This window comes from Bos taurus, chromosome 11 (genome assembly GCF_002263795.3).
Source record: "Bos taurus isolate L1 Dominette 01449 registration number 42190680 breed Hereford chromosome 11, ARS-UCD2.0, whole genome shotgun sequence".
NCBI lineage: Eukaryota > Metazoa > Chordata > Mammalia > Artiodactyla > Bovidae > Bos > Bos taurus.
This window is the reverse complement of record NC_037338.1, coordinates 4,226,339-4,240,770: the sequence shown is the minus strand read 5'-3', so window position 1 is coordinate 4,240,770 and position 14,432 is coordinate 4,226,339. Positions and strand designations below refer to the sequence as shown.

At 34.9% G+C, this 14,432-nt stretch overlaps 1 protein-coding gene across 9 annotated transcripts in view; it reads left to right on the top strand.

Moving 5' to 3' along the window:
• Window positions 1-14,432, top strand: part of TSGA10 (testis specific 10) — a 93,157-nt gene that overhangs the window by 56,221 nt on the left and 22,504 nt on the right. For all 9 annotated transcript variants that reach the window (XM_010809800.4, XM_010809799.4, XM_015473360.3 and 6 more), the window contains 6 exons: window positions 1,491-1,606; window positions 3,848-4,002; window positions 7,689-7,744; window positions 8,841-9,009; window positions 11,693-11,803; window positions 13,886-14,071. In XM_010809800.4, the coding sequence (XP_010808102.1) occupies window positions 1,491-1,606; window positions 3,848-4,002; window positions 7,689-7,744; window positions 8,841-9,009; window positions 11,693-11,803; window positions 13,886-14,071 (793 nt within the window). The remainder of the gene's footprint in view (window positions 1-1,490; window positions 1,607-3,847; window positions 4,003-7,688; window positions 7,745-8,840; window positions 9,010-11,692; window positions 11,804-13,885; window positions 14,072-14,432) is intronic.

Here is a 14,432-nt window from a genome sequence, read left to right as displayed (position 1 = left end):
GTTGGTTTGTGAGCTTATTTTCTTTTTTTTATTTTTTATTTATTTATTTTTTTAAAATTTTATTTTATTTTTAAACTTTACATAATTGTATTAGTTTTGCCAAATATCAAAATGAATCCGCCACAGGTATATATGTGCTCCCCATCCTGAACCCTCCTCCCTCCTCCCTCCCCATACCATCCCTCTGGGTCGTCCCAGTGCACTAGCCCCAAGCATCCAGTATCGTGCATCGAACCTGGACTGGCAACTCGTTTCTTACATGATATTTTACATGTTTCAATGCCATTCTCCCAAATCTTACCACCCTCTCCCTCCACCACAGAGTCCATAAGACTGTTCTATACATCAGTGTCTCTTTTCAGCTGACCCTTTTCTGGGGTTTAGTTTGTGCCTGAGTTGAAGTCATGTCCCTCCAGAAAACTTCTGTGTGTATTTCCACCAAGTTTTCTAGATTACATTACCATCCTAGAACCAGATTTTATTTTGATTTCTTATTTTGAGATTGAGATTTCCCAACGAAGATGTTTAATTACTTTTGTTACCCTGCTTTAGCAGTGTTTGTCAAGCTGATTTCCTCTAGTCTGGCCTCTCCACTAATACTGTCACTCTTATGTGGGGGATCTTTTTTCTAAAACTTGTGTTGCAGACATTTCTGTGGCCTCATCTTCTGTTTCTGAGTTAAAAGACAAGACTCTAGGTTACTGAGACAGGTAAACCCCAACCATATCTAATACAACATCAGTTTATAGACTTATTACTCTGATTTGGCACCAAGGGACTTCTCTTACAGATTGTTCTGAGTTTTGCTATACATTTTAAAGGATGCTTCTTACATCTTGTTTAGTATGTGTGTTTTGTGGTGAGAGGACTTTCATAGCTTCCATATTTCCAGAAATTATAGTCTGTCTACTTATTTGTTTATTAACTATGAATTGCATGAGAACAGGGTCCCTGCCCATCTAGTTCACCATAGTACCTGCTACATACTTAGTCAGTGTTTGTGGACTCAGTGAAATACTGTTCATTATAGATTTATTTATACTAATGAAAACCTGAAATGAACCCAAATGTCTAATATTAGGGGAGTACTCAAGTAAATGGTTATATTTACTTGAAAACAAATGGCTATTGCTCATATAAAGTTTTTCAGCAGAAAATGATAATTTGAAGGGCTAAATTATAAGACTGAAAAATGTTAAAGATTGAGTGTAGGTGAAAAACATCTGAACTCAAGTTTGAATTTAGATTTGAAAACTTTATGCAAAGCAAAAAAATACTTATGAATACTAAAGTTGTTTATGTTACAGTGGTAGATTGAGGATCCCCTTTTACCCTTTATATTCAAACCTCCTATAGTGTGTTTTTATAATGAAAATACTAAGAAGAAAAAATGTGCATTAGTTTCCTTAAAAGTTCTTAGATTTAAATACACTAAAAAGTTGATAAAACGTAAAATTTCAGAATTAGTTTTATTATTAAAATGTTTACAGACTTTTATATGAAAACACAGAGAAAGATCTTTCTGATACTCAGCGACACCTTGCTAAGAAAAAGTATGAGCTACAGCTTACTCAGGAGAAAATTATGTGCTTGGATGAAAAAATTGGTGAGTTTTTTCCTGATGTTCCTTTTTGTTTTTTAAGTCTGGGAAAAAAAGTTTTCTTCTCTTCAGTTATAACATAGAGAAACTTAGAAATAGACCCTTAAGTTAAAAGTTTTTAGTCAAAAAATCATGAGAAAATGTATTTTTCTTTGATAGTAAAATGTTTTACTTACACTTAGATCTGTAAATACTTAGTCATGGCTTCATATTTTTCATGAAGGAATAGCTAAACAAAGCAATAGTACTTTGTAAATTTATGATGATCAATTTTAAATTTGTAAGCTTTTATATTATGTCATGCCCATAGCTGTTATAATGAAATGTATTACATATATACTATTTTTGGTAGAAGGTATACATAGATTTGGATATATCTGTAGTTCATTTGAGTTTATAGAAAAAATTATTTTTATGAAGTCTCTTATTATTATTTCTTACCAGTGTTCTTTATGAAAATATGGTCATAACTTAATCTTCTTATAACTTTAAATTAAAATTTTGGTCAGGACAATAAAAGTGCTCATTTTAAAACTGAATAAGATTTTTAAGGTTTGCTATTATGCAGATCAAAAATATCTGACATAAGCAATTAGGTCGGTGGGGTGCTTTTTACTGAGGTAGAAAGTATTAAAAGAAAATATAAAAGAATATTGAAGAACTCATTTTTGGATTTTAAGTTCAAGTAAAAATGTAGGCTAAGTAGGTAAATAGATAAGTTAGTATCTCAGAAGAGAAATCATAGCTAAAGATATACATTTAGGACACATCAGCATGTAAATGATACTTTAAAACCGTGAAATCACCTAGGGAAAATGTAGAGAATGAGAAGAGGATCCAGGACTGAGTAAGAAGAAGCCAAAGAAGTAGGAAGAAAACCCAGAAGTGAGTGTCATTTGGGGAGGCAAGAGAGCAATGTGTTTTAGAAAGGAGGATATGATCAATTGTCAGATACTTTCGAGAAGCAAAATAAGATGAGAATGAAAAAATATTGATTGGATTGACGCATTGGAGGTTTTGGAAACATGGGTCCCCCAAAACTTTGTGTGTTAGATGTGAAAGATGGAGTAGTCTGAAGATTGATTGGGAAATGAGATGGTGGAGACAGGAGAGAACAGAAGTCAAACAGAAGTTTGGCTCTTAAGAGTAGCAGAAAAATGGGGTGGTAGCATAAATGGGATGTGGGGTTAACTTTTTTTTTAAGCTAGGAGGTTCTAGAACTGGCTTAGAGTTTGTTTTCTGCCAATGAGAATAAACTCAGGTATCAGAACACCCCGAACAAGCGGTTTTCTGGGAAAAGAAACAGGGTTCATCCCGTTTGCATACATCACCCTCTGTGGTGTGAAATTCCACTCTTAGTGCTGCACTGGGTGGCCCTGGCAGTCACTTACCTAAAGGTCTAGTCACACTGACTTTCTTAGGGTAGAGATGGTCTAGACCAGTGCTCCTCAAACTTCAGGAGAGCTAAGCTCACTGGAGCCAGGCTCCTCAGAGCAGGATATGCCAGGGCTTTCGTATCTTTCCCAGGGTGTTTGTTGAAACATAAATTGCTCTGCCCACTCAGAATTTCTAATTCAGTAGGTCTAGCATGGGACCTAAGGATTTGTATTTCTCATAAGTTCCCAGGTGATGCTGATGGTTCTGGTTGACAAACCACCATTTGAAAACCACTTTTCTATACCAATTATAGAGGACTTCAACACTGACGCTGGCATTCCAGCATACTTACAAAGCAAATCAGACTTCTGGGATGATTTTTTTCTAGGAATGTTTATAACAGTGCTGTAGAAAAAATCAGAATAGTAGAAGATATTTGACTCCAATGATGACTTAACTGAATATATTTTTAAGATCTGGTAGTTACCAATTTATATGCAACACTGATTCGAAGCTAAAGGAAGGTAAAATTAGGAGAGAAAAAGAATCAACATTCCATGTACTTCCTCCACGCACCTTCCCCTCTCCTACCACACATTCTACTTTGAGAACTTGTTATATAGAACTTTCCTTTGTTGTTCTAATTCAAATGTGTTAATTGTGCTTTTTCATTTACAAGTCATTTAGAATGATTAATCTTCATTTTTAATTACTAACAACAAAAGCCATTTTAAAAGTTGGGATAGAGTATTTTATCTTTAGTCATTGAATATAATATAGGAGAATTTACTTTGAAAAGTACTTCACTCTGCTTGAACTGGAAAAAAATTTATCTTGTTTAAAACAATGCCTTTATGATTACACATTTAGATAATTTTACAAGACAAAGTATTGCCCAGAGAGAAGAAATCAGCATTCTTGGTGCAACCCTCAATGATTTGGCTAAAGAAAAGGAATGCCTGCAAGCATGTTTGGATAAAAAATCTGAGAATATTGCGTCCCTTGGAGAGAGTTTGGCAATGAAAGTATGTTCTGAAAACTGTGATTTAAAAGAAATGTTTGAACTTGAATCTGAATAAAATAATAGGATTTTCCCAATTTTTTTTTCCTTAGAGAGGTGAAACTTTAAAATCTGATTTTGAAATATTTCAAGATAGTCTTAGGAAATATGTGTTCAAATTCACTAGCTAATATTTTTAAATAAATTTTTCTCTCATCAATTTCTGATCAACTTTTACTAACAATAGCTAATTCAAACATCTCAAAATGTAAAGCATAATTTTTAAAAAGCAGTGAGACTGATTTATTTTTAAAAGCACACCAGAACTTAAATTTTCAAGTGGCCACCTTGGGAGGCAATATATTTCATTAAATATAATGAAGTTTATATTCAAAATTAGGAGCGTGTTTTTCCATCATCTTCAGCCTTTGAGAGTGGATCATATGGAACTGGTGAAAAAGTTGGGTGATAAATTTCATCCAACAGTTTTGTTGTTCAAACAATGACAAATGAAGGTGTTTTGAAATAGTGACCCCCTTTCTAGCTCATAAACTGATTCTGAAGGCAATTCCTAAGCTGTTTTCTACAAATGTCTTAAGCAAAGGCAGTATCACTGGCTTAGGGTCTTTCCCCTCTCTAAGGGCAATAACTAACTTTGAGGGTCTTTCCCTCTAAGGGAACTAATCCATTCACTCGTCCACCCATCCATCCATTCAACAAACATTCATGGACATGTACCAGGTATTATGTTAGAAACTGGGGCTGAGTGGGCATACCTTCCAAAGGCCTACGGTATAATTCAAAGCAAGATAAAGAAAGATGCTGTTATGATGGAATTTGCCAAGCACCATAATGGCACACGCACGATGTATGAGTGAAGTTCGGCAGAAACCTCTCGTTCAGGCCAGGGCTTGGATTAGGGGAGGAAGAAGATCTAGGAAGCCTTCCACACAGTGATGGTGCTTATACTGCCCTCAAAGATGACTAGAAATTAGCCAGGAAAAGACTTAGAGAAAGGAGTGATCCAGACAGGTGGAGCACTGTTTAGAGAAAAGGTGATCCAAGCAAGTAGAGCAACTTATACGGAAGCCCAGTGGCTTTCATCAGAGAATTTGGTGAGATTTCTTGATACTTTAGTATGTCCAGAGAATAGAGTGCAAGGAGGGAAGTACGGGGGCATGAAGGGGGGTAAAAGATAAGATGGGATAGATAAGCAACAAATCAAAAATACCTGAGATGTTGAGTTTTGATACCATCATCATGGATGTAGAGAATCATTGAAATCATATAAATGAAATGTTACAATTAGATCTTTAAAGCATTATCCTGTCACTTGTTAATCCATGTAAAAAGTGGGCTGTAGGGAAATGAGAGTAGTGATAGTAGTTAGGAGTAAAGTGATAAGAGCTGTACTAGGAAGTGACAGTGTCTGTGAGAGACAGATAGCTCTGTTTAGGAAGCAAGACTGCCAGGATGTGCTTTCTGCTTAGGAGGCAAATGATCAGTTCCTTAAACACAGGACGCAGAGCAAGCTTAGTGAGGAAGTTTATCAGCACGCCTTTGTGACATGAGTTGAATCTTGGATTTTAAGGTGTGCACAGAAAATTGAAGTTAACAGATTTGGGTATCATGAGCATAATTGAAGTTGTCAAAGTACACGAGGTAGTAAATTTTGGCTTAACTGGAAAAGTCTGATTGACTAATTTCATGTCTTCTACTCTGCTAACTGTACCAATATTATCTTCTCCTTCACAAAGAATATTGAGTTGCAAGTCCATTTCAAAATTGAGTATTATATAGGATTATGAATACAAACACATCCATCCTATGAAGGGAAAACAGTGTTACACATTCAAAAGAGGAAATGTTCTATACAATGATATTTCAGAGCTGAATTTTTAATACCTTTCAGTGAAAAATAGTAGTTTTATTAGTTTAATCTGGAGATTACATTGGAAAGGTAATTACTATGGAAAAGTCTATATTATAGTGAATAAAGTGAATTTTGTCTGGTAATCATAGTTTTTTAAAAGTTGTTCTACTACTTGGTACCAATTAAAGTTAGAAAATTCAATAGCAAGTTTGCAGATTTTTGAATCATAAAAGTCAGAATTATTTGTATAAAATTTTAGTTTGTTTCTTTTTTCTGAGTAGATTATGACCACCCTGTCCAGGTTGAATTTTTAACAATTAACTTGATCTGTGTCTCTGATTGGACAAATATATTGAGATTGTACAAGGATTATCAAGTTGATAATGATATAAATTTTAAGAAATGATGCTATTAGGGTCACATTAAGAGAAAAATAGTCTAGGAGGATATGTTATTGGATTCTATACAATAATTTTGTTTGCCCTGAATACTTTTGCAGTATTTTTAGAGAATCAAGGAATTTCTGTTGATAAAAGAGAGATCTTTTTAGGCTTATAAGCCATGTTTAAATATTAACCAAGCAATAGTTGTCAGAAATACTAGAAATTCAGTTATCTTTTCAGAATTTATTTAGAAGTGTGTTAAGTTGCATTTCGAAAGCATTTGTAAATATTCTGTAGTAAGCAGTATTTTCTCTTTGAGTTTTTCCTCCATTGACTGTGATTCTTTAAGGGGTTTAACAGTTTTGCTAATGGATATTTTAACCATACTTCAGTATCCATTATGGCCAGATATGGAATCTGTGCCATTCTGTCAGAAAACAGAATGGGAAACTAGAGTTAAAAATACCCTAGAGAGGAACACATGAGTAAAGGAGAATCACACACACACACACACACACACACACACACACACAGAGTTGTCTCTGATGATAGGAGCAGCACTGTTTGGGAAATACAGGTTTAATTTTCGTCTTGTTACTTGGTTACTAGGATTTGAAAATTTAAAAGGCAAAGTGAAATCTGGTTATTTAGTGGAAGAATAATTTTTCTACTTTTTAAGGACTTATGTTAGTGCTAAGTATCTATGTGTAGTATCCATTACTATTTCAGGATCAGCTAGTTTTTAAAGGAGGACATCTGGAAATGGTATTGATGGGATTAAGATATTCCCCCTCATCTCAGTCTTGATTGATTCCACTAATTCTACTCCCTCTCCACACCCTTAAAAAAGAAAAATAGAAATAATTTATTTCTTATACTTTTGTTGTAGGCCTGCTTACTAGCTTACACCTAAAATTAATAGTATACTTCTATAAGTAATCCCACTGTAACAGCTTTTTCAAGGTGATGTTGATGACTGATATATATGGTGTACTTTGTCAAGGTCATTATTCTTAATAACTAAATTTAGTTTTACATGATTGACTTTCCTGGGTTTTATAACATGAAGAAGTAAGGACGGAAATCAGTCCTATTTCCAGTAGAGAACCCAGTGCCAAATAATTGGGTTTCCTCCTAAAACAGGGTGCTTAAGGGGTTCTTATGTTGCTGGGTCACTGCACAAAATATCTTTTAATGGCATTTGATGTGATGATCTCATATCAATATACCTAAGTATAGTCTTTGTTTTGAGGAGCAAAATCAATTGTTTTTATCCAGTACAGATACTCACATTAATATATTAAGCATTAGTTTTAAAGCGTAGCAAAGAATAAAACACAAGTGTTTAAAAACAACTGTAAATCAAAAAGGTGGGAAATTCTTCTAATATATTCACTTTTAACAGAAATAACAGTTAAGATAATTTTGTATTTAATACTTATATTATTTTTCAAGGAAAAGACCATTTCAGGCATGAAGAATATCATTGCTGAGATGGAACAGGCATCAAGGTAAATCACTTACTCAAGAAAGATTTGATCACTTTTTGGGGGGCAAAGTACTATGTTAGGTACAAAGATAGAAACAAGGGGCTTAGTGCTATGTATAAGATGCTAGCTCTCTAATATTGAAAGGAGGCCTGAGTCTGTTTGAGAAAGTAAAGGGAAGATATGGTGTTTGCCAAAGATAGGAAAGAGAAGAGCATTCAAGATAGAAACAATAGCAAAGAGCCACAGAAAACCACAAGTGGGGTTCAAAAGTCTCTGGAATGACAAGTAGGTGAATATGTTGGAACCCAAAGCATAAGGGGAGAAATGAAGGAGAGGCTAGGCAGGCAGGCAGAGGCCTATGATACAGACAGATGAGCCTGTGGGCAGTGAGAAATCACTAAAGGCTGGTGAGATTTTTTTTTGTCAGAGAGATTACACAGGCAGAATAGGTGATGAGGAACTGGGCTTGGGAGGTTGAGGGACAAGGGTGTGGTGTTTGTGAGGGAAAGAATCTAGGAAAATGCCAAATGCTAGTGATGAATACTAAACATAATGAACCTACATGGAAAAAGATTTTTCTTTCAAGTTTCCAAGACCTTCTTGGAGGTATGTCTAGTAAGCAGTCAAATATAAGAGTTGAGAGTGTAAGGAAGAGGCTGAGGCAGGGGTGATCATTTCAGAGTTGTCTGAGTGTAGATAGGGTTGGGAGTCTCAGACATGAATAGGAACTGTCAGAGAGAAAGAAGGGCTGGCATGAGAAGAATCAGGAGGCTAAGGGTTAAGCCCTGAGAACACTCATTTTCACAAGGGCAGAGGAAGAGGAGCATCTAGCATCTAGAGGTAGGGCGATGACTTTCTTATACTTGAGCATCAGAAGTTGTGAATCTGTAACAAATCGTTGACTACTGTGTATATTTATTTGGCATCTTTTTCATAGTGTAGTGTTGGCAACACACAGAAGCTTCAGTGCACTATTTTTATAGTATTTATTCCTGGAAATTTAAATATGTTTAAAACTCTTTAAATGTTTTCATGCTGTCTCTTCTGTCTCATGAAAATTTGTTATTCTGTTTGGGTAAAATGTCTCTTCTCATGTACTGCCTGATTTGTGGAATAGACAGTCTACTGAGGCCCTCATTATGTGCGAACAAGACATTTCCAGAATGCGCCGGCAGTTGGATGAGACAAATGATGAGCTGGCTCAAATAGCCAGGGAGAGGGACATCTTGGCTCATGAGAATGACAATCTCCAAGAACAGTTTGCTAAAGCTAAACAAGAAAACCAGGTATACTTGTTCCTAGAATCTTCTTCTCTGAGAAGGATATGTTTCTTCTGAGCCACAGCCCTCGTTTTCATTTCATAGAAAAACTCGGGCTTTGGAACCAGCCATTTAAAAAATCTTTATTACACAGAATATGCCATGTGGTTTCTAAATGAAATTTTCAAACATGCGGTTAAATATTAGAGAAAAGAGAACAGGGTTGTAACATTTGTATTAATTCTTAGGAAGTACTTCCTTAGTGAATGATAAATATTGGAAAAACTAGCTCTTAGGAAGTACTTCCTTAGTGAATGATAAATATTGGAAAAACTAGCAAATGAAGATAACCTTCAGAAATGGTTAAGAAAAGAGTAGGTTTATGTGATGGACTATTACTCTTAATATGAGTATATTGACCATGCCATGTTATTTGGTTCTCTTTAGAACTGTGATTCTTTTTAGGAAAATTTCTCTTATAATTAGTTCCTCTCTAAGCCAGTACAGTTCAGTTTTATCAACAGCTCTCCTTACCAGTATCGCTTTTAATTTTATCATTAGAAAATTTTCCTTGAAAACTTTCTTCCCCCATTGAAATTCTTCAATACAAATGATTTCCTTCACTTTGCTGTCACTCTCAATGTGTTTAGTTTGCATCATAAAAGTCTGTATTTTTAAACTGTTAAATAATTTAATTTACATAATCAGATATAAAGATGCCAAGCTTTGTTAATTATTAAAAAGTTGTTTGAGGTGTTAAAGTAGTTTGTTCAAAAGTTAATGAACACTGGGATCCTGGAACAGAAAAAGGACATTCCATAAAAATGGAAGGAATAGGAATAAAATATGGACTTCAGTTAATAGTTATGAACATTGGTTCATGAACTGTGACATGTAGTATACTAATATAAGATGTTAATAATAGGGAAAACTGAGTATAGCCTATATGGGCGCTCTCTATACTATTTTAATAACTTTTCTGTAAGTCTAAAACTTTTAAAATAAAGTTTAATTTTTAAAAGTTAATAGCAATAAAAACAAGAGATGTGAATTTATAGATTCTACTTTTGTGTGCTCTATTTACAGCTAAAGCAAACAGGCTAAAGCTAACTGTAACTAATATTTATGAAAATTAGATGAAAAGCTTTCATCTTTACCATGAAGTTATATGCTGTTAACATTTTTTTACTGATTTTCAATATAGTTTAAAATTTTTATACTGTCTTTTACATGAACTTTTTAATGTAGCTGAGATAAAACCACATACCACTTTACATCATGCTTTGTTCTACATGAGAAGACAACAGAGTGAAGTATTTAAGACTCACATGAGTGCAAGTCCCCTCTCCTGGCTGTGTGATCATATCAACTGTAAAAATGGAGAGTAGATGAGAATATGCCTAGCAAGAACTTAGAGCATCTAGCATTCAGTTCAGTTCAGTTCAGTTGCTCAGTCATGTCCGACTCTTTGCAACCCCATGAATCGCAGCACGCCAGGCCTCCCTGTCCATCACCAACTCCTGGAGATCACTCAGACTTACGTCCATTGAGTTGGTGATGCCATCCAGCCATCTCATCCTCTGTCATCCCCTTCTCCTCCTGCCCCCAATCCCTCCCAGCATCAGAGTCTTTTCCAATGAGTCAACTCTTCGTATGAGGTGGCCAAAGTACTGGAGTTTCAGCTTTAGCATCATTCCTTCCAAAGAGCATCTAACATTATCACTTGATAAATATTTTTTAACTGTTATTAGCTTACTATAACACCATAGTTGTTTGTTATACCTTAATAAACATGTTTTATAATCAGAAGAAAATTATTACCATAACAATATACAAATGTTCAAGAGTGAATTTTTCCTATGTTTGGGTCATAGGGCGCAAATGTAGAAGATGGACCACTCTGTGGACTGCAGGTTATTAAAAAAAACCCATATCATAGAAGATTTGGAAAACAGAAACCTTAAAATAATTTCTTGCTCAATACCATGATTTTAAACAAATTGAGATGTTTTTAGTGTTAAATCCTGATTTTTTCAAATATGCATTAACATTTTTCTCTGTTATTAAAAAATTTTCCAAACATTTTTCATGGATGCATAATATTCTATGTGGTTTTACCACTAGGTGGATACTGTTATTTATTGCATCATTCACCTAATGAATGAATATTGTCACATAGCAAATAATTCCTCGGTAGACATTCTTTTTCATTAGATTTTATAGATTTGCTTTCAAATGGAATCAAATGCTTATGGTGTCATTTCAAAATTAAGAAACCTTCTGAGTGGACGTGAGTATAGTGAATACCCATGTATCCATCTCTTACCTTTAACAAAAAGCAACATATTTGTCTTTCTTGTTTTTATGAGCTTTTAAAAATGTCTCTTAATACATCACCAGGTAGAAGATCACAGATTTGCTTTCCTCAAATTTACATTTATTTCAACAGTACATAAAAATGTACATTCCTTGCCATATCTTTGATTGCTAGTAAATTTTAACTTTAAGTATTATCCGTTTGTGGCTCCTTTTTTGTGAATTGTGTTTGGATTCTTTGTCCACTTGCTGTTTGGACTCCTGTGTTTTCTCATTATCTTTATATGAGATTTATGTATTAAGTATATTAATTTTAGTTATCTTGTAAATATTTATGGTGGTTTTGATGCAGAACAATTTGTAGTTTTTTTGTAAATCTGTCTTTTTCTCATAGGCACTGTCTAAGAAATTGAATGATACTCATAATGAACTTAGTGACATTAAGCAGAAAGTTCAAGACACTAATCTGGAGGTTAATAAACTGAAGAATATATTAAAGTCTGAAGTACGTATATATTTATTTTCCCTTTGGCCCAAGATAGCTGAATTTTCATGAGAGCTATTGATTGATTGCACTCATAGGAATGGCTGTATCAAGTGCATTTCTTTAGTGCACAGAATATTCTAATGTTGACAGTTTTGTGTTAACTGTATGTTTAGAAGGTCACCAATATCCAGAAAGGTAACTCAAGAATGCACCCCTTTTGTTTTGCCACTTAGCCATTTTAGATAAGTAGAACCCTCCTAACTGGATGGAGGACAAGGGGCCAGAGTCAACATGGGCTCACTTATATTTGGAAATGGTAATTGACAATTACAAACCTTTGACAAAGAGGCTTCACCTGATTGTGTAGCCAATCAGAATTGATCACTCTGTTGTGGGACCGTCTATTTCTTAGGGCCAGAGGGCAATGACTCTCTTCTCCATTTCTCTGTTAGTAACCAGTTGACATAAAGCTGAGGGCAGTTTTAAAAGATTGATATACAGTAAGTGCTACAGAAAGTTAAAGACGGTAAAAATTGATGTGAGTAAAATCCAATTTATGTATACTGTACCATGTACCTCCCAAGTACATACTCTGTACACAGCTGTTATTTTTAGTACAGTAATAGGAAACACACATCTGATTCCTATTGGCACATTGGGAATATCTGAATCTTAAAAGCCAATACAGTAGATTAGTATGTTAACTTGTTAATCAACAGACTTGGCACAGATCCTTCTTATTGGTCAAGGTACCATGAGACCACAAGGTGGCGATATTAACCGAATTTCAACCAATCTCATGATTAATCTTATTTGTGAGAACTTAAATCTTGATTTGAAAGTCTTATACAATTAGAGGTGTTGTTTATTGTAATTTTGGCAATAAATTGAGCCTGGTGTTTCTGAAGTGTTTACTAACAAGCAGGAGAGAAAAAGATCTCAGTTCAGTTCAGTTCAGTTGCTCTGTCGTGTCCGACTCTTTGCGACCCCATGAATCGCAGCACGCCAGGCCTCCCTGTCCATCACCAACTCCCGGAGTTCACTGAGACTCACGTCCATTGAGTCGGTGATGCCATCCAGCCATCTCATCCTCTGTCATCCCCTTCTTCTTCTGTCCCCAATCCCTCCCAGAATCAGAGTCTTTTCTAATGAGTCAACTCTTTGCATGAGGTGGCCAAAGTACTGGATATCTAGAGTCTTTTTAATTAATTACCAGAATTATAAATAAGTTTTTAGAATGAGTTAGTCAAACCATACTATTAAAATAATTTTTTTAATATATTTTTAAAAAGTAGCTTCATGATTATTACTCAACATAGTATATTGTTTGTGGAGCTGATTGTTTTCTTTTAGAAATAAGCTCCTACTTTAGTCAGTCTATAGAGTCTAACAATGTGTTTCTCATTGTACGCCCAGTATATACTTGAATGTATATGTATGAATAGTGTTTATCAGCATAGGTTTCATATTTTACTTCTGAGCAACTTCAGGCAAGTTGTTAGAACAGAGAGCAAAAGTGAATCATAGAACAACAGCCTATGATGGAGAAGATTAAGGCTTGGGTTATGAATGAAAAGCAGGAACCAGATAGGAAATACACCAAACCCAGAGAATTATCAGAAGCTGATGCTTAAGATATGCAAGCGGTCAGAAGCTCTGTAGTCACAATACCACCCAAGAGCAGCCAGAACACCAGAATACATAGATACAAAAGGTCAGGTCAAGGCAGAAACTCAGAAACCAGACTAGCAAGTAGTCAGCAAGCAGATATATAGGGAAAAGAGGCAATAAGGAGTTTTGTTTAAACAAAAGCAAATGTAAAAACATATTCATTGAGGTCTGGAAGATAAGAGTAAAACCATAACCTTACTAGAGTGTGTGTGACTCAGGAACCGGAGCAGATCCTGGGCCCGTTCCCTTTTGTTAATTATTGATTGACCAATTTTCTAAACTGAGAGTGTAGACAGGATTCCTTGAGGTTATGCTGTAGATGGTCCTCTTGACAAGTAAATTCCTAGTGACTTGGCAAATAATGTTTAATTTGCATCATATGCTTAACATTTTACTCTTTTAAAGTAACACCTAAGATTTGCTTTTTAGGAATCTGAGAACAGACAAATGATGGACCAACTCCGAAAAGCCAATGAAGATGCTGAAAATTGGGAAAATAAGGCCCGTCAAGCAGAGGCAGATAACAATACCCTCAAATTAGAACTAATCACTGCTGAGGCAGAGGGGAACAGGTTAAAAGAAAAAGTAGATGCCCTCAATAGAGAGGTCGAGCAGGTAAGTTTGGGAAAATATGCTTGTTGTACATCCTGCATCATATTTAAAAGAGTTTTGTTTGCCTTTCCATAAATTAAGTGTATAACAAACACTTAGGTTGTCTAAGTAGACTTTGTAGTCTGTCTGTTAACTGTTCTCCACACTGGTTCTCTAATCTCTTACCTAACCTGCAACTATTAATAGAATAATCTTTAGCATTTTAAAAAATTAGAAAATATTTCAAGCATACAAAAACAGTGGCCTCCCCAAAAGTAATATAAAAGGGCCTATAAGCCCACATCCAAGGTTGAAGAACGCTAACATTTTGCCATATTTATAAAGAATATATTTATCATTTAAATAAAGTGTCTTTATTTAAAGA